The 21,899-nt window shown below is 43.8% G+C and overlaps 1 protein-coding gene across 1 annotated transcript in view; it reads right to left on the minus strand.

Annotated features, from left to right (window-relative positions):
• The window catches only part of cspg4 (chondroitin sulfate proteoglycan 4), a 153,108-nt gene extending 146,240 nt beyond the window's left edge, over positions 1-6,868 (minus strand). The window contains exon 1 of the mRNA XM_072434796.1: positions 6,736-6,868. Coding sequence (XP_072290897.1) covers positions 6,736-6,808 — 73 coding nt within the window. The 5' untranslated portion in view covers positions 6,809-6,868. The remainder of the gene's footprint in view (positions 1-6,735) is intronic.
• Between the last annotated feature and the right edge of the window lie 15,031 nt (positions 6,869-21,899).

Here is a 21,899-nt window from a genome sequence, read left to right on the forward strand (position 1 = left end):
GTGTTCACGCTGCCAACAGGCCGAGCGTACGGACTCTTCACGAAAACACAAGAAAATCTAGATTTATTGTCTGTCTTTGGATGCAAATCGGTTTGTTAAATGCACTGTAGCTTATTTTTACCATCTTGCGCACAGTTATAGTTCATTTTAAACCGGGCACAATTGTTCCTCACGTTCCCAACACATTCTTAAAAGCATGTTTCACGTCTTTCGGTTTTGCCGTCATGGTACCGCTAACAACGACTAGCATGCTAAAAGTGCTAGCGTGTTACTTCCTGGTTTGCGGACAATAAGAACACAGGCAGTAGCACAGACCCTAAGAACTGCTTTTATAATATATCTGCACAGACTTTATTTTCTGACATGGAATTTACGTGTTCTTATTGTTGAAAAAAAAACATTACGTTTTTCTAACCCTACATTTTTCAAATTATCACAAGTAGGTACTGAGATGTGGGCGGGGATAGGGGGTAGGTGAAAACAGGACTTTTCTGAGCACTCAAGCCTTGAATCCAAGATGATTCAACAATGAACTAATGAACTAATGATGAACTGATAATAATTAACTTATACTACTGGTAAAAACGAAACAATTTAATAGAGATAATACAATTTACTGATTAAGCATTTTAAAAACACACAAGCACAAATTCTTCTTAGTTCTGCCAATTCCATTCACTTTTAATTGTCATCACTTTGCCCGTCTATCTGCAAACATGACCATCTAGATTTGATGAAAACAAGATTTCGTAAATAGTTTTTCTTCGGTTCCAAGTAAAGTGCTAATTGGAGCGACTGATGGGTCACCCGCAGCCCAAGTGTGACAGGCTTGTGGTTCCCGGCGTGACGTTTTCAATTGACATTTGAAGACGTTCAAAACATCTCTCTATCACCAAGAAAAACTTCACACAAGCTCGTTTGACGACGCTGAAACAATCCAAAATGTCTTCCATATTCCATATTTTACGAATTAAGAAGAAGTTCATATTTTCAAAAAGAGAAATGTCATGTCTAATCAACTTATTTGAGCTTCTATTCCGATGACAGTTTTCCCTCTAGGGCTAATTGGAATAATCGTGACTAATCGAGTATTGAAATGATCGTTTCTTCGTCAAAGAACAAGAAGAACGGGACAATACATCTTTTAAGACAACTTATCATTTGCTCGTTCTAATTCAAAAATTCAAAATACACATTAAAATAAAGGTACTAGAAAGCAACTCAGTATTTCCTGGACGTCGTACTAGCATCAGGAAGCGCACTGCGTGTTTCCGAAGAGCGAAAAACAGGAACTCGTCTCGTCTTTGTCGCCGACGTGGACGAGATCTGCAATTTGCCCGTCGCGCGGACTCCAAACGAAAACTCTGCTCGTCATGTCCGCTTTTAACGTTCAGAAATACGACTTCCACAAACGACACGTCAGCCGCCGTTGCAGAGGCTCTGAAGTCGCCGGTGTTTTTCGTCTTCACTCGTAAAGTTTACAGACGATAAGGCCGGGTGTCGGTTTTACAAGGACATCCCCCAAAAGTAAGATTTTGAGGCTTAACGTATCGACTCGCTGTCTGTTTTCCTGCTTTTTTAACCTCAGATAGATCGCGTTCTTAGGAAATGCCGAAATGATTAAGTGACCGATAGAGCGAGCGACTTCCTTTGCATTCAACGTGGGCGGGCGAATACTGCGGCCATGGGAACGCTTAGTGGTTTTCTAAGGGATGGAACGCAATGCATTTCAGAATCGTCTGCTTTGCTGCATGCTCTGCCTCGTCCTCTCTACTTCCTTAAGTGTCCTCTCGATAGTTCTCCGGTCTAGTCCTCTTGCTATTGGACATCTCCATTTGTCTGGACTCACTTTATCTTCAGTTCAGCATGAAGTGTTCTTAGATCCTTGTTAAGAGCTAATAAAGTAGGGGCAGAGGTGGTCTACACACTTCTACACACTCGCTTTCCCTTCCTTTGCCACAGAGAACATCACAGGCTGTATTTGGAGCTTTATAAACTGAATTGAACAAGAAGTTGGATTTTTTTTCTAAGATAGACTATGAATTACATGCAATTGTTATAAAATGAATAACACATTTAGATATTTAGCACATTTGTCTCAATGTACATTTTGCTAGTCTGTTTTGGCTATATTTTTTATTATTTTACCCAACAGAAATGCTTAAAAATCATGCCTGTTCGATTCATTTAAAAATAATCAGCAAAGAAAGTTACGAGACACAAGACGCGCCAAACACATTAAATATAACGCTTAAACTGATCTGTTTTCCCATGTTTATTAGCAACTAAATGCTGCGTTTTCACAAACGCTGAACTTATATACATATCAACAGAGACACAAAAATGAATATCATATTAGATGTTAGTGTTCGTTTGTATTTCCACTGTAAATGGTAAAACGTTTATGCCATTGAGCAGAAGCATCTGGGAGTGCACAGACTGCATTTTGACCATTTAAAAGTGACATGATCAGAAATAGTTAAATGAAGACACGTACTATGAAAACAGAAAGGTGCTTCATGGCTTATTGTAATCTGACCAGCCAAGACTTAAGACTTTTCGTCCATTTTACACAAGTATGTAGTCTTGAGTGCTCTGGGTCCAGATGGGCTCGATTGGTGGACAGATCAGCAAATCAGAGAGAGAACGAGTCTGGCTCACAGGCTTGGATTACACAGCAGTGAACAGAGAACTTTCACGAAGAGCGCAACACAAAGGTATGTTTTTGATGATGATACGACAATGTAACACGGTTAAAAGCTCAAAAGTCAATAAATCATGGGCCTTTTAAGATCTTCAGCACTGCCACGTCCACCTCATCCGTCTGCCTTTTTCTTGGTCACTGTCTACAACACCCCCGGTATCTGTTTGACACTTTTCCACTGAGTTATGCAGGTAACGTAACTTCATCATTTCGTGGACATCTGGTTCTCATAGGGGTTTGTTTTCGCCGCTGTGATATCTTCGCTGCAGCGGGTGGCACATTGGGCCAGCAGCTTGTGGCGGACAAACTCAAATTGAATCAGCGACGACGTACATCTGGTCAGCATTAGCATTTTGTTCTCAAGGGTCAGTGGGTGAGAGCTGTTCACACACACAGGCCGCCAGTTCTGATAATTAGACAAGGCGACACTGTCCCCTCCATAGAAATGTCCTTATTATATACGTCATGTGGATGGAAGCAATGCCCCGAACTTAATTGATGAGTAAGTGCACTCTGCGCGCAACAGTAGGGCTATTTTTAATACATTCACAGATTCACATGTAGCTCCAATGCATTATTTATAAGGGTTCACTGCATATTGTGACTTTATTCATCTGCATCAGTAACGTTGGCGTTTCGAATGTCGAAGGTTGATTGGATTTATGAACTCTACAGTCAATAGTGAGTATGCAGACTGTTTATATTTTTGAATTTGAGTTGGGTTTGTTTCATTTGACAGATTTTTCAAGGCTGAAACCACATTTAAATCAGTACAAATTTACACACTATTTCTCAGTCATACAGCATGCTAGAACCAAAGTTATAAATGTTCATTATACAGCTGCCCACGTCATAGTTTCTCAGCTAAAATGGTCAAAATATCTCATGCCTTTTCTGCCTGAATTCACATGGGAGGCATTTCAACACCACTGCAGTTATCAGTAAGATTAGGGCTTGAATCTACAAATGTAAGAATTTAGAGACAAGCTTATGTTCACTACATGCCAGAATGTGAAGTTGGTATCAAAATACACAAAGAAAACTTCTCAAAAGATGACATAATTCTTTAAAGTTTATTTTAATCATTAAGCGACAGCACCAAGCCACCTAAGCATGCTCAACTATGCTAGAAAATGTTGTTATTTTAATTAAAAAGGCACAATGTAGGTTATCTGATGAAGGGTGCCTGGAAGATTCCACAATTTTCCATTAAACTTATTTATCTCCATGGAGACAAGCAGATGACAGCACCAGGCATGTTTTTTTCAAGATATTTTATAGCAACAAACACACCTGCAACTGAATAAATACAACATAGATAAGTTTAACGCCATACTGCGGAACAATCCAAAGCACACAAAAAAAAAGCTCAGCAAAGTCAAGCCAGTGCAAGAAAAGTTACACCTTGAATGACAAATATGGCCCAGACCAGATGCCTCCGAAAATGCACAAACACTGAATCAACTTAAGTGCACCCAAATCCTGTCTACTCACTCTAGCTTTCATCGTAAATTGGGTCCCTGCTCCATATGGCACTTGCGGACTAAATGTACATATGTAAGTTTGGCACGGAGGTTGTTCCCGGGCACGTCGTTAAAGCTCAACCTACCGCCACACTCTCCGCCGGATAAACAGTTGATTCATCAGTGGAGGTGGCGTGCGCGGTCCTATTCATTTGCCGTTTATCTGCAGAGCGGCAGGCGGGAGGGCAGATGTCTCCTTTCTAGTTGGTGTAGCACAGATTACAGCCCGGCACTGCATCAACTCCTCTGGCGACTTTTGATTGTGTGCCATGCGCGAGACAAAGCTGCGCTCCCCTCGTTTAGATCAAGAACGGCGCTTTCTGCCAACAAGCCACTCACGTCGTGGTTTGCCCCGAGTTAATTGGAGTGGATTTTGCAGCGAGAGTTTTGAAGATTTGACTGCCGCGGAAAGACAATGGGCTCAACAGCTGCCGCAAGTCGAGGCGCGGAAATCCTGCCAGCAACGCCATATGCAGGATTTACAGTGAGTTTGTTACGCTGTTCAGAAGACACAGTTTCCTTCTCATTCCTGATTCTCTGCACCCAAAACACTGGACTGCCCGGGCAACATGTAAACCGCTGCCACATATCAGAATGAGAGAGGTTACTAAACTGTGGGAGGAGTCAGGCGGGTGCAGCTAGTCATTTGCAACTGTTCTGATCTTTGAGAATCAAATTGAGCAAGTAATGTTCACAAAAATCAGTGCGCACTTATCTACTTACTTTGTCAAAGTAAAGAATATTGTGGATAATGAATGGGATCCACCAATGAAGTGGCCTTGTCTAATGGGTAACAGTAAAGTTTACTTTTAAAAATTCCACTACATTGGAGCCATCCTTCAGTGCCGCTTCAGACAGCGAGCAGCACAGTAAAGGGCCCATCCCCATCTTGAGATAGGATTGGTAATGACTTTAGTTGGATGATTTTACCTATTATGATTCTGTTGGGTTGGTGGTGGAAACCAAAGCGCCCTAGGAAACATTTACATTCCGCACAGAAAGGCTCAGGTGGCCTGGGAATCGAACCCAAGCAAGAAGGTGCCAGAGACTGAGCCACTATGCCACCCAGGTTCTGTCCCACTGTAGCACTGTCTTACACATGCTTATTGATTCAATTTAAAATAGTGTGTTCATAGTAAATGCCAAGTTTTGCCCTGGTTGATTTGTAGGTTTACTGTTTCTTCCTGTGTCGACCCAAAACACGCACAACAGCCAATATCCTCCAGCTCCGGCCCTGGACAAGCCACGCTCAAGATCTGGAGGCGGGTGCCCGGTAGCTGCGTTGGTGGAGGCGGGTGCCCGGTAGCTGCGTTGGTGGAGGCGGGTGCCGGTAGCTGCGTTGGTGCGGGCGGCATTGAAGGATGTGTCAAATGCGGAGGAAAGATTTTTAAAGTGCCTCTTAACCTCAACCTTACTGTTTTGTTAGTTCATCTTGTGACAGACACTGGTTCTATCCTGTTTTAAAACCTAAGTCTACTTTTAACTTTTAATTCTAAACCTTCCAGGCTCAGAGCTGCTTCGGGATCAGTTCAAGCTCAAGTTGAAATGTTACTTGTTGTTAACCCAAATATTTTCTAAAGTGTGAAAACTTTGAGAATCCCCTGCACTGAGGCTCCATTGTACAGTCCCCCCCCCCCCCCCCCCTAACAGCATCCAGCAGCACTGACCCCTCCCCTCGCACACGCCGCCGCCTCCTCCTCGCACACACACACACACGGCCTTTGCCTTTCGCCCGGCGCTTTCATGTGGCCCAGCCCTGCCCTTCACTGTGCGCTCGCCTTCTCTAAAAGGCCCATTCATCGCCACCGGCAGAGGGACCCAGCACCTCCCCGACACTTGACTGCCTCCTGTTGGAAGCTATCAATGCTGAGATTCTCAAGGTAAATCCACTCACATATTCACACAGAGAAAGCCTCAGTGATGGATGGGAGACGGGCAGATGTGCTGGCTTAGGCTAGCAGTCCTTGGATCAGGGTCAAACGCCTTTGGCACATGGTTTCCGTGGTGTTTCGGGTTTCAATCATGCCAATGAATATAAGCGATAAAAGGGGAAATGTATGAAGAATGTAGAGCTGGGTAAACTGGAATTTTAACTGTTCAAAGAAAAGTTTGCACAAAGTTTTGGGAAAGATTGGGCAAGATAAATGACATCAAAATGTAACCGAGGATTTGATTGACAATTAAGCGGAATTCAAACATATTCCTCAGCAAAGCATGAATATATAAACTAGAAATGAGTTTTGGAAAAAAAAAGTACCATACGGCTCTTTGAAACGTTTGCACAAAGTTTTGGAAAAGCAAGAGAGATGGAAGCAACATTGTTCAACCGAAATGTGACAAAGAAATACGCTCTGAAAAAAAGTTGCACATACAGTAGCTGCTCGAGGAAAGTTTGCACAAAGTTTGGGGGAAGATATAAAGTTTGCGAGACTGTTCACCAAAATGTGGCCATGTATTTGATTCAATGGAAGTGAAATATTCCCCAGCAGAGCGTGCGATGTGACTTACCTCCATGGCCAGGACTGGAGAAGAACAGCAAAGTCAGCAAAGCGCCGGCCGCCACCAAAGACAAGGCTCTCATCTTTCTCACGCTAAAAGTTCTTAAGTCCTCTCCACTCTCCTGCGTTAAAGACTCCCCATTCACAGAAGACTGAATGACTTTCCAGTTTTGGGAACCTTCAGCGGGATACTTTTGCGGAGGGGGGCGGGGGCAGGGTCGGGGAGGGGCCACGGGAGAGAGGCGCTCCCTCCTCCATAAAGCTGCCTTCTCCTCTCGCCGCTCTTCACGTGGGCCAGACGTCTCGGGGGGGAAGCAGAAAATGTCATGCCTGTCTTCGCTCCGGCGCTGGAGCTGGACGTTAAAGTAAAACATCCACAGCGTCTGCTCTGTGTCGCGCACAGGAACGGGAAAGAAAAGGAAAATACCTCCATTGTGTGCGTCTGTCCAGCCACAAACTGGATAATTACAATGGAGTTTGTTGGAAATGTCCACGGGATAAGATACGGCGAGATAATGTGGGCTTTGTGTCCACACATAGTATACAACGGTGAACGTTCGACTTAAGCAGCAACTTAATTACTGTCATTGGTTATATTTGTGTCGCTCAACGTGTGGACTTCCCTGTATTTAAAGGGCCTATGACAGTTTTCTTACGGTTTTGACTTTATTTGGTGTATCTGTACCTGTTGTGCATAAAAAATATAGTTTTACAGCAATCGAGCAGGTATTTGTGGAGAAAAATGTTGAAAAATCTGAAGAAAATGACAGGAAGTGACATCACACCAGGGACACTCATTCCAGTCAAAATTTATGCAGAATTTACACAAAATAAACTACTTTTTTGACTCTCTAAACATTAATTAAACAAAATAAAGTTGCTCTTATATATTTTAATTGGTTAAATAAATTAAAAAAGTGACATTACATGTGTTTTGGCCCAGTGTTTGCTGGGTAATTTCCTCGTGTGATGTCATCAATTACAAACAGGAAGTGAAATTATAAACCTGAAAAATGAGCTATTCTGGGACAACATTTTAATATTTTTTTTAATCAAAATTTGAAATAAATAAAACTTGACTGCATTTTAGTTCAATGAGTCGTCCGCCCTGTAGGGGGCGCTTTAACTGATTTATGTTGTAGTTAATGCTATAGTAAAAGTACAGCTACATGACTAATAATCTACTCCATTGCTTCATTTTAGATCAAACTTTTTACAGAACTTGATTAATTAAAACAGTTTGAAGCTGAATTAAGTTGTTTTGAATGGCAATGTTCTTTGAGCTGTGGCCAATCAGAGCAGGCGATGCAGCGCTGTGATGTGTGATGAAGAAAGGGGCGGAGACAGAGGTGGGACTTGCTCGACACAAAGTGATTAGAAATGCAACTGATAATGACAATAACGTGGCGAGATTTTGACTCAATTACAAGTACATTTGAAAATACAATCAAAAAAAGTACAATTACCCCAAAAATTGTGCTTCACAAACTCGCTTTTGATTCGATTACAAGGAATATAAATATGTAAATATCCAAAAAATCTCTATATGCATTTCCCCCCATTACAAACTTGTACACACATAATTAAGGCAACAGCAGATTACATCCATACATTAAAGATACATTAATAATACATTAGTGTATCTATCGGGCATTTTTAATAGTTGAAAAATTAAATGTACCGGTACATTTTAAATTTAATTAATTTTGAAAAAAAATCATGAAAATTATAATAAAGTTACAGGTCAAGATTTATGATACACATTTTAAGGTATTCGAGCAATGATAAATAAAAACACCTTTCAATTAAAAAAATGCCCGACAGATACTGGATTAATGTATCATCCATCCATTTAAATGTAAAGACAAAACAAACAAACAGAAACAGCTGCGGGGCCAGAGAAAAACACATTTGGTAAATTTAGAAATAAAAAACAAGAAAGGAAAGAGAGATCGAGATGCATAAGATTCTAAATAAGAGTCACATTTAGTCCATTTCCTGGTTCCATTTTTCCAGAAGTATGTTCCAGAGATATCCATATATTTATACTGTCCATGGAGTTTTTGAGGCCCAAATACAAAGCTCTGACATTGAGTTGGATGGTGTCTGCAGTGCATTATTCATTTACAGCCAATATTTATGTGCAACAGGACAGTCCCAGAACCCGGGATACCAAAATACAACCAAAATATACCAAAATACAACCAAAATATACCAAAATACAACAAAACATCCATTCAACCCAAGGAAACGCTGTAATACAACGAAAAACATAAACGATATTTATTTCAGCCCAGCCACACCTGAATGAAGTATTATTGAATTAAATATTGACAGAACCGTTACATAATTATAATAATTATACTATGAATTCATCCGACGCGGCACTTTCATTGTCTGGAGCTGTATCTTTAAATGAACAGTAGAAAATGAGCCGCTCCAGTAAACAACAGGTGATAATTGAATATTATGTGTCTCTTAATACAAAGTGCCTTGTACAAAAGGCTTTCCCATTTGCACATTTGCCCTTTTAAAAGTGTATTTTGCTGCCGGGTCGACTCAGAAGACGGGCGCTCGTCTTTTGTCTCTTTCAGTGACGCGAATGGCCTTTCGAGTGGATCTGCCGTCGCCTCGCGCAAGAATAAACCCCCTTTTACTTTTAATTAACGACAAATGGTGCTGGCCGTGCTTCAAGGTGACTTTATCTCGCAGCCTTCCCCTTGATCGCTGTCTCATTTGGTGTTTTTTTTATTCAACCGATCTGCACTTGGACCTAATTAAAATGAGATGCAAGAGAGTGGCCTTTTTATCTGTCTGGATTCATTGGAGAAAGACAGAAAAAGTGGTTATACTCGGTGGCATGAACAACAAAGTGTAATTGAGTAGAACATTTTCAACTATCAATGTTCTGAGTGATTCTGTTTTTTATGGTTGTTGTATTATTATCAGGCCCGAGCCGAAGGACGGCGCGACGGACTTATTAAAATTGTATCCGGGGGCTGGAAAAACGCAGAAATCGAGTAGTAAACAAGGATGGATATGCTCGTGAGTGGTATCGAAAATTAGAATTATGTGAGTTCTAATTCTGAGTGAAGGTTTCGTGAAAAAATATTGAAAGACGGCTCAGTAACCCCACCTCAAAAATGTATTAAGATGGGGCCAATGAGAGCACGACGCTAAAAAAAGTCGCAGTAAAAATATGACGCTCACTACAAAAAATAGTTCATGTGAGGACATGTAAAAAACATTATGACCCCGCCCTAAGTCAAACAGGAAGTCGGCCATATTGGATCAAACATGGCGCTGACTAAAGTGTACTTTTGGCATTTTCTCCAACAGTTTTCATCGAAGTATGTCGATGTAATCCCTCATTCGTCCAGGCGTGTTCCATAATAGAAAAAGCTTCAGTTGTAGTCATCTGGACTCAGTTTGAAAAAATAGACGTTTCGACTCTCATCCAAGAGTCATTGTAAATAAAAGAATTTAGATCGAGAACTCCGATATTAATGCTGTTCTGTGGTAAGACCCGCCCATTGGGAGGAGCCTTCCTGAAGTAGAAAGAGTTGAAGGTTTTAAGCAGGAGAAAAGATGGTTTGAAAGAGGAGTCAAGGAAGCTATTTTTGTTAAAAAAGAAAGACCTTCTTTAAACAGAAATGGAGGGCTAAGATTCAATCTTCCTGGTATCTATAATGGAATACTGAACCCCTGGAAAGGTAGAGGACCAGGACCAGGACATTTAGATGCTAATCAGGTACTCAGGGTGGTTGAGCCAGGGTCTCACAAAGACAAAGAGGATTCTAATAGACCATTAAGATTCTGAATAGGCTAGGTTCTTACCACAGAACAGTATTAATATCGGAGTTCTCGATCTAAATTCTTTTATTGACAATGACTTGGATGAGAGTCGAAACGTCTATTTTTTCAAACTGAGTCCAGATGACTACAACTGAAGCGTTTTCTACTATAGATTTCATCGAAAACACTTCAGATTTGGCCACAAGACCCAAAACCCATGAGCAATGAAGTATTATCAATTTGAAGCTTTTGGGTGTGGTCATCGTGAATTCTAAGCAAAATCCCAAATTTGAATGAAAATGTCAAATGAGATTTTCATTGTCGGTGCGTTTCTACTGTGAGAGAGAGACATTTAAAAAAAAAATAATCCGCAAACTACATTGTATGATTTTTGAATAATTTATTTGTATGTTATAGCTGCAAATAAGTATTTTAACACCTGTCAATCAGTAAGAATTCTGTCTCTCAAAGACCTGATAGTCTGCCTTTAAAAAGTCCACCTCTGCGCCACATATTAACCTAAATGAGTACAACCGGTTTGATCTCGTTAGCTGCATAAAGATCACCACAATCAGTCGGACGCCAACTACTACCATGGGCAAGATTTTCAACCATTATTACGAAAACACAAGCTTAGCATTGACAGAGCAACGTGGATTTAGTTGCAAACGGTACTGGGATTAAAGTACAACAGACACGATCAAAGCAAACAGAGCTGATCTAACAGACGTACAGTGCAAGAAAGCAGAAAGCGCGCACATATGGGAACAAATCAATCTAAAAGTGTCTATCCCGGAGACACCTGTCATGCTGTAATGTCAAATAAATATGGGAAAAAGTGTCTGGAATGCCTGCCAATGTGGTCCGATAAATTTGGATTTGGCTAGGTGTTTTTTATTTTATTTAGTTAATTTTATTATATTTCTGTCATTTAATGCATTTTTCCTGCTGTGTGAAGCACTTTGAATTGCCTTGTGTATGAAATGTGCTCTACAAATAAACTTGCCTTACCTTGCCTATATATATTTTGTATTATTTAACTGTTGTGGTCGTGGATGCGCGGCCTTTTCCCCGCTCCCGAAGGCGACAATCGCAAAAGTTCCACTCTGAAGAAGTCTTAATGGCGTCGAGCGACTTGACGTTCGCCTCTTTTGCTCCTAACGAACAGACTGACACACTTCAAGAGGATTAGTATTTGCTGCTCGGATGCCCAGATTATATTTAGAGCTCTCTCAAAAGCCTTAATGTTCAGTTTCATCCGTCTCGTACGCAGTCGCTCGGCAAATTATTACCCGTTCTTATCGACGTCGAAACGGCAAAACAATTAGAGCTTTGGCGACGTTTCTGCTCAGGTTTGGATTCCTTCAGGTCGCGGGACACCGTCGAGTTTCTCTCAGGTAAAAAGAATGGATAGAAATGGAAAAAGCCGTCTGATTGAATGACTAACTATTATAAATCCATAATTAACACGATCTAGATGAGAGGAAAACACGTTGATCCTGATGGTCCTGGTTCGAGCCCAGTTTATTCGTGATGCAGCCTTCGTTTAGTCCCGGTCTATTCTTGGTTTGTACCCAGTTTATTCCCACTTTAGAGGTGTCGTGTGATGTACGAGTGTGAACACATCCTATGAAAACTCTCCTCTGTGGGGGGTCTGGACGAGTGATGAGGATGTTAGGTCTGGAAGGTGTTAATCAGAGGGAGAATCAAAGTTGTTTTAATATATAGAATCAGAGCGGAGTTAAATGTGTTTTCTCCCGCTCTGATTCCAATTTGAATGTGTTTTTATGGACAAATGTGAGGCAAATCTTACTTTTCGACCCTTTTTGCCGCGTTATAACATTGCTCCCTCATCATAAACATACCTGGGGTTGTATTTAGGTTCATTCACACTTTATTTTTTATTTTCTAATTGATTTTGTTTATGAGGCTGTGACCGTCAGAGCCTCACAAAAACACTTGGTTTCAAATTTCCCAGATTTGTGTTGCCAAAAGTAGAAATCCAGAGGTCTCTTGTGCTGTTTTTAAGTCAATAAACCATCGACAGACTCGTTCTGAGCATTTCTGTCGTCAAATCGCATTAATTACAACTACGCGCTTGTGCTAGCATGTCGGAAAAGGTTGCTAATCCTGGCTCTTTTTGTGTCTTTTCAATAGTAATTCCCTCTGCGGCCAGTAGATGGCGCGCTAACACCAGCATCACGTGTGTTTTCTGTACATATATTATTATTTTTAAGTTCTAAAACATTAAATGTCAAAGCAAAGGGACTAAAGAGAAGGTGATATGAATGTGTGTCTTTTAATCTGTTGTAAAGTGTCATTGAGGCGCTGATAAATACAATTCTCTAGAACAAATATTGTTCCATCACAAGCCCAGAGGAAGTCCAACTTATGAATGTAGGACATGAAGTTCGATGCGTGGAGAGAAAATGATTCAGAGCATCGGGGTCAGAGGAAGCCAGAGGGCCGGACCATCTTTTCCAATATATTATTAATATTATTGTGTCTTGAGGGTAAAGTCCTGAAAAGCTCCAGATGTCGTCCTCTGACACGCAACTGGATCTGAACAACAAACAACGCGAAGGACGTCACCCGCAACGGCCTCGAGAGCCGGTGTTTGGATGCAGGGATCGTTCACACGTCATTAAGCTTCAGTTTTAAAACAACGTCAGAGGTTGAACCATCAACTCACAAAACAGAGGGAAATGTTCGAATGTGTGGTTAAAGGAGAAGTGATTGTGGCATCTGCTCTTCTCTGGTCTGAACAGCCACTGTATGTGTCACAATGATCAGAGGGAAATGCATGTTTAACGTTTGTGAATACTTATTTCACTTTTACATACAATTATATCACATTTGTATTGTATCTTTTTCATTTTTGATGGGAAATATGCAAGTTTAGCCAAGATTCAGCTTGTTGTGTTTCACCCTTTGAAGTAGTAATCCAGGATAGACAAAAAGACAAAGATCAAATAGACTATTTACACTCCTACACTCACTTTCTACTGCACATGGAGCACTTTTACACAAATAAACCATTGAATTGTGTCTTTTAAGGCCCAGTGCACTGAAGCAAAGCTAATCCCCTTAAAGACTCCAGAGACGTGTTTTCAGGACGCTTCAAACCTGTCGAAAAAGACTCGATGAAAGTCACGTTTTATGTAAATAAGATTTTTACATCTGAATAACGGATGGACAAAACATGACAGTAACTGCAGCCGGGGGCAGTATAGAGCAGACTCCTCTGGCAGCAACAACAGCGCCCCTCACAGGTCAGGTATGGAGTGGCTGTGATGTGAGGTAAATGAACATGTGGTGTATGTTGACTGCAGACAACCTTGTGCCACACTGAGCAGCCCCTTGTGCCACTGAGCAGCCCCTTGTGCCACACTGAGCAGCCTCTTGTGCCACACTGAGCAGACCCTTGTGCCACTGAGCAGCCCCTTGTGCCACACTGAGCAGCCTCTTGTGCCACACTGAGCAGACCCTTGTGCCACTGAGCAGCCCCTTGTGCCACACTGAGCAGACCCTTGTGCCACTGAGCAGCCCCTTGTGCCACACTGAGCAGCCTCTTGTGCCACACTGAGCAGCCTCTTGTGCCACACTGAGCAGACCCTTGTGCCACTGAGCAGCCCCTTGTGCCACACTGAGCAGCCCCTTGTGCCACACTGAGCAGCCTCTTGTGCCACACTGAGCAAACTCTTGTGCCACACTGAGCAGCCCCTTGTGCCACACTGAGCAGCCTCTTGTGCCACACTGAGCAGCCCCTTGTGCCACACTGAGCAGCCTCTTGTGCCACACTGAGCAGCCTCTTGTGCCACACTGAGCAGCCCCTTGTGCCACACTGAGCAGCCTCTTGTGCCACACTGAGCAGCCCCTTGTGCCACACTGAGCAGCCTCTTGTGCCACACTGAGCAGCCCCTTGTGCCACACTGAGCAGCCTCTTGTGCCACACTGAGCAGCCTCTTGTGCCACACTGAGCAGCCCCTTGTGCCACACTGAGCAGCCTCTTGTGCCACACTGAGCAGCCTCTTGTGCCACACTGAGCACCCCCTTGTGCCACACTGAGCAGCCCCTTGTGCCACACTGAGCAGCCCCTTGTGCCACTGAGCAGCCCCTTGTGCCACACTGAGCAGCGTTTGTAACGTTTGAGCGTGACAGGAGCTGCACAGCCGCCCTCTCACACCCCGAGCTCAGCGGGGCCCCCTGGTGGTAAGACACCCACACCAGTGAGTGGGCCCGGCTCAGTGTGGGCAGCTTTATGTAATGCTAATGCTGCCTTTAGCATAGACTGTATGTACTTCAAGAACATGAGGTCTTTGTGGGCTTCTTTAGCTCTCGGTATTTGAACACAGAATGTATCTGTGATTCAACATAAATACACTCATTTATTTACAACAAACAGAGCCATTTCCCTTATAATTAGGGCTGAACGTTGGAGGAAATGATAGCGATGCACTGCAAAATCAATATTATCGGGATATTTTACAATATATTTAATACACTTTTGAAACAGTGATTTAAGTTCAAATATAAACTCAAACAATATGCTCATGTTTTCATGCTCAGTGTTTCTCAAACTGTGGTATGAGTGCCACAGTTTGAGTGGTTACCGCACGCGCACACACACACGCACGCACACACACGCACACACACACACACACGCACGCACACACACACGCACGCACGCACACACACACACACATGTATTTATAATAGCACAGAAAGTAAAAGAAAGAAAGCTCAGAAAGCTCATTAAAACTGTCTGACGTTTCCACTGTCCCTCCTGACCACAGACACACACTTCTGGACACACGGGACCTTTGGGGGCGTGGCAGAAGAGAAACATGCTAACCACTTAGCTAATGGTAACAGAACAATGACCTCATTTTCAAAGGAAAGTACTTCCATTTCACAACAAATACTGAAAGAATAACTTAAATTATAGAGTTGAAAGTACAATACACTACTACTACTACTTCAACAACTACAATAAACTACTGCTACTACTTCAACAACTACAATAAACTACTGCTACTACTTCAACAACGACAAAAAACTACTACTACTACTTCAACAACTACAATAAACTACTACTACTACTTCAAGAGGGTCCCGAAGAGTTGGACACAAGGCTCATTAAAACTGTCTGAAAGTAGGCTAACGTTTATTAGCATAGCCGCGCAATAATACGTAAACTAGCATTAGCATTAGCAGCTAACGGCCTGAAACAAACAGCTCAGTCTGGAGTGACCTCTGTAAGTCCACTGGTCCCACTTTTTCAAAGGAAAGTACTTCCATTTCACAACAAATACTGAAAGAATAACTTAGAAATGATAGAGTTGAAAAGATTGAAGGATTTTTTTTTTGCCAAAACAGCATTTGGTGTGAAATGGAAGTTGCTCCATAAATGAACAAACACATTTCGTTGCTGGAGAGGAACACGGTGTCGATGTTTGCCAAGAGGAGGACGGTTAAATAAATGAGACAAATGTGTGAGTCTGCACTGTATTCTAATCACTTCTCTGCACTTTTGGCACGAGTCGTAATGTTTTATGGAAATGAGAAGTCCAACAACTTTAACTAAATTGTGAAAAAAGTCAAAATAAATCTCAGTTTTCCCTAGTTGATAACTGTTGTGATAAGTGTTGATAACTTCCTGGTTGGACGTAGTAGACGGTGATTAGCACTCGCAGCGTTCAGTGCTAATGCCATTGATCGCTTAGCAACTCGGCTCGTCCAGGGGGTGGGAGCCCAGGAGCCCAGGAGCCCAGGAGCCCAGGAGCCCAGGAGCCCAGGAGCCCAGGAGCCCAGGAGCCCAGGAGCCCAGGAGCCCAGGAGCCCAGGAGCCCAGGAGCCCAGGAGCCCAGGAGCCCAGGAGCCCAGGCCCCTGTAGGTTCTTTGTAGAGCACAAGGCAATCCAAAGTGCTTCCCACAACAGAAAACCACAAAGACATGACAAACCTGACCTTTAAAATAAAGTCTATACATTAAAAACAGGCTGTGTTCATGTGACATCACAACTTTCCAGAGCTGCTATAGCTTAATCCAGGGGCGTCCAAACTCTTTTCTCTGAGGGCCGCATTTAGAAACTCAAACGGAGCATGAAGTGAAGCATACGAAATGTTGCATTTGACATAGTTTTGACGCCTCCACCTTTAATAAGACTTGGGACATTAATATTATGTTGGTTTAACACAAACATGTTTAAATTTCCCCTCCAATTTTACAGTAAAAATCACTACTTTATTATTGTTTGGGAGCCGACAGACACCTCAGCAGGAGGCCTGAGCGCCAACAAAAACTGGTCTGAGGCCCACATTTGGCCCCCAGGCCACAGTTTAGAAGAGGTCAGGACTCTCTAGAATTCTCAGATTGTTTACCTGGTTTATGGCTCATGTTTCTGTCATTACTGGGACAGTCCACGTTTCACAACAGCATCAGGAAGTGGTGTCATTGTTTAAATGTTAAATGTTTTCAGTTAAAGGGCTAAAGTTAAGACACAAGATGAATGTGACACGATCTGAAGACGAGGAGAAACATTTGTGGATTTCTATTTTGAACATTTCTTTTAAAAACAGCAAATCTCTCATAGAGTTCAATAGGTCCACCTTTCCCCTCGTTCTCTTCTTCTTTCCACTCTCTCTCTCACTCACTCTCTTCTACTCTCTCTCTCCCATCCTCGTTCTTCCGCTAATCCTCTTCCTCTTCTCTCTCTCTCATCTCAACTCTTCTCGATCTTCCTTCTTTTCTTTGCTCTCGCTCTCATCCCTCGTCTCCTTCCTCCTTCCAATTTCCATTCTTTAATCTCCCCCTCTCTCTCCCTCTCGTCTTTCTTTTTCCCGTTCCTCTCTTTCCACCCTCCACACCTCTCTTCTTCGCTGCCTCTTCTTTATCCCCTCTCTCTCTCTCTCTGTCTCTTTTCCTCCTCTAGTTTTCCTCACCTTTCTCTCTCTTCCTCTTACATTCCCCTCTTCACACTCCTCTCTCCCCCCCTCCTCTCATGCCTTGTCCTCTCTCTTCTCTCCCTCTTCTTTTCCCATCATCATCATCATCATCATCATCATCATCTTCTCTCCTCCCATTTTCTCTCTTCTGTGCCCTTCTTCATGTCTCGTTGTCTGTCCAAACAAATCATGTATAATAATTATTAAAATACGATTATCTCTAGTTGTTCTTGATCTTTTTCCCATCTCAATATGAACTAGAATTATTATTATCATGTTGTCACTGCACCTTTTTACTACATTAATTCATTTATTGTTCTATAATATAGTATTTCATTCATGTAAAGTTAGTATGTGATTCCCCCAGAGCTGGATCATGGCAGGAATCACAGGTCCGTCCCAAGTGCTTCAGAAAAATGTTGCAGAACAATTACGATAATGAACCGTCTGGAGTGCAACCAACAGAAGTGACCGCTACTGACCGCTACTGGCCGCTACTGACCGCTACTGACCGCTACTGGCCGCTACTGACCGCTACTGACCACTACTGACTGCTACTGACCGCTACTGACCGCTACTGACTGCTACTGACCGCTACTGGCCGCTACTGACCACTACTGACTGCTACTGACCGCTACTGACCGCTACTGACTGCTACTGACCGCTACTGGCCGCTACTGACCGCTACTGGCCGCTACTGACTGCTACTGACCGCTACTGACTGCTACTGACCGCTACTGGCCGCTACTGACCGCTACTGACTGCTACTGACCGCTACTGACCACTACTGACTGCTACTGACTGCTACTGACCGCTACTGGCCGCTACTGACCGCTACTGACCACTACTGACTGCTACTGACCGCTACTGGCCGCTACTGACCGCTACTGACCACTACTGACTGCTACTGACCGCTACTGACCACTACTGACTGCTACTGACCGCTACTGGCCGCTACTGACCGCTACTGACCACTACTGACTGCTACTGACCGCTACTGGCCGCTACTGACCGCTACTGACCACTACTGACTGCTACTGACCGCTACTTGCCGCTACTGACCGCTACTGACTGCTACTGACCACTACTGACTGCTACTGACTGCTACTGACCACTACTGACTGCTACTGACCACTACTGACTGCTACTGGCCGCTACTGACCGCTACTGACTGCTACTGACCACTACTGACTGCTACTGACCACTACTGACTGCTACTGACCGCTACTGGCCGCTACTGACCGCTACTGACTGCTACTGACCACTACTGACTGCTACTGACCGCTACTGACCGCTACTGACTGCTACTGACCACTACTGACTGCTACTGACCACTACTGACTGCTACTGACCACTACTGACTGCTACTGACCGCTACTGGCCGCTACTGACCGCTACTGACTGCTACTGACCACTACTGACTGCTACTGACCACTACTGACTGCTACTGACTGCTACTGACCACTACTGACTGCTACTGACCACTACTGACTGCTACTGACCGCTACTGGCCGCTACTGACCGCTACTGACCGCTACTGACCACTACTGACTGCTACTGACTGCTACTGACCACTACTGACTGCTACTGACTGCTACTGACCACTACTGACTGCTACTGACCACTACTGACTGCTACTGACCGCTACTGGCCGCTACTGACCGCTACTGACCGCTACTGACCACTACTGACTGCTACTGGCCGCTACTGACCGCTACTGACTGCTACTGACCACTACTGACTGCTACTGACTGCTACTGACCACTACTGACTGCTACTGACCACTACTGACTGCTACTGACCGCTACTGGCCGCTACTGACCGCTACTGACTGCTACTGACCACTACTGACTGCTACTGACTGCTACTGACTGCTACTGACCGCTACTGACCGCTACTGACTGCTACTGACTGCTACTGGCCGCTACTGACCGCTACTGACTGCTACTGACCACTACTGACTGCTACTGACTGCTACTGACCACTACTGACTGCTACTGACCGCTACTGACCGCTACTGACCGCCACTGACTGCTACTGACCACTACTGACTGCTACTGACCACTACTGACTGCTACTGACCACTACTGACTGCTACTGACCGCTACTGGCCGCTACTGACCGCTACTGAACGCTACTGACCACTACTGACTGCTACTGACTGCTACTGACCACTACTGACTGCTACTGACCACTACTGACCACTACTGACTGCTACTGACCACTACTGACTGCTACTGACTGCTACTGACCACTACTGACTGCTACTGACCAGTACTGACTGCTACTGACCGCTACTGGCCGCTACTGACCGCTACTGACCGCTACTGGCCGCTACTGACTGGCACGGCTAAAGGCTCACGGGACAAAGGAACCGTTGACCAGTTGACCACCGCAAGAAACCACATACCAGAACGCTAACAAGTTTAGGAACGCTAACAGCACGTTTCCTGGTTCTCGGACGACAACACATCTTTATGATTGGTTGCAGGCAGCACACAGTGGTCTCATTTTGATAAATCTGTGCTGGACGACATGGACACAGATCTGCTACAGCCACTTTAAGAACAAACTCATTGAAACGTTTGCGTCAAAAGGACCTTGAGTATTTCTTTCTTGAGCCTTTGCCTTTTCTCCTCTCGTCCCTGAATTGGCAGTGACCTCACGTTCTGGGTTTGTGAACGCAGCATGATTTAAATAGAAATAAAAAAAAACTATTTTGTCAGCGCTTGCTTCAGGAAAATGTTTGGCTTTGTGTGTACGTTAGTTGATTGACTGCATTTAACCCGGATGCTCTTCCTGACCCAGCTCCCTGATATGATATGTGAATGTAAATGTCATAAAATACATTTCAATAGACTAAACATTATAAGATGATGTTGTTGTTGTTGTTTTAGATCTTTGGCCCATAGGCTTTATCAGACAGGAAAGTACAGAGTGAAATGTGGGGTGAGAGAGAAGGGAGGACATGCAGTAAATTGTCAGGATTTGAACTTACTTAAAGGTTGAATGGACGATTTTTTTGGCCCAAATCTGAGTCTTATTTCCTCGTGGCGTGGACGGCCAATTAGTCCTGCCACGTGTCAATCATAAAACGCACCTATCGCTCACCTGCAGCCGCGTGCGGTTCGTCCCCACGTTTCCGCGTGTATAAGCGCATTGATCTATCATAATATAGTTCCCTCAGTGTACCGGGCAAAATGAAGATGCGATGCGATCCGTTGCGCTAATAAACAAACGCAAGTGTGTGTTGTATCAGTCCGCACGGGGGAGTGGCATGTGCACGGGGGAGTGGCATGTGCACGGGGGAGTGGCATGTGCACGGGGGAGTGGCATGTGCACGGGGGAGTGGCATGTGCACGAGGGAGTGGCATGTGCACGGGGGAGTGGCATGTGCACGGGGGAGTGGCATGTGCACGGGGGAGTGGCATGTGCACGGGGGAGTGGCATGTGCACGAGGGAGTGGCATGTGCACGGGGGAGTGGCATGTGCACGGGGGAGTGGCATGCACACTTCTACCTGCGCCGAAAAGAATCGTCGTATTGGAACTTTATTGAATTTAAACTGCTGTTTTTTAAAATATACATATATATATATATATATATATATATATATATATATATATATATATATATATATATATACATATATATTGCATAGGTCCATTTGTTTTAGTTAAAATAAAAAATAAAAATAACTTACTTGTGTTGAGAAGCACATCACAGATTATAATAATTACAGACTAGAGTTCTTGAGTAAAGACTTTTAGACACTCAGATATGATCCATTATCACTACTTTTGCGTGTGTTGTTGACATTGTCGGCCCTTCGCGCTCTATGAAAATGCCGCCACTAGCTTGCGCCGCCCTTCGCTTGTGCCCCGTTAGCTTGCGCCGCCACTAGCTTGCATCGCCATTAGCTTGCGCAGCCACTAGCTTGCGCCGCCACTAGCTTGCATCGCCATTAGCTTGTGCTGCCACTTGCTTGCGTTTAGCTTGCGTTGCCATTAGCTTGCGTTGCCATTAGCTTGCGTTGCCAATAGCTTGCATACCCTTTCGCTTGTGCCGCCATTTGCCATTAGCTTGCGGCCGCCATTAGCTTGCTCCACCATTAGCTTGCGCCGCCATTTGCTCGCGTTGCCATTAGCTCTCGTTGCCATTAGCTCGCGCCGCCACACGTTTGTCTGGACTGTAAAGCACCTGGATGGCGTCACCCGTCCACAGTGCGACTCCTTCACCTTTTGTGAGTGGAAAGAGTTCAAAGCGGCAAACGTTAAAAACCTGGGCCCGGGTCAAACTTTGAAGCCGAGACGAGAAACAGGACAAAAAGACGCTGACAAAACCGCATGAAAAGGTGATTAACCTGCTCTGCGTCAGTGGAAAGACACTTCAAGGGTTCGTTTGAAAGCCATTTGTGTTTTGTCTATGAAGTG

Source organism: Eucyclogobius newberryi, unplaced genomic scaffold, assembly GCF_026437365.1.
Source record: "Eucyclogobius newberryi isolate DKJ021-1_F unplaced genomic scaffold, fEucNew1.0.hap1 SCAF_7, whole genome shotgun sequence".
Lineage (NCBI taxonomy): Eukaryota > Metazoa > Chordata > Actinopteri > Gobiiformes > Gobiidae > Eucyclogobius > Eucyclogobius newberryi.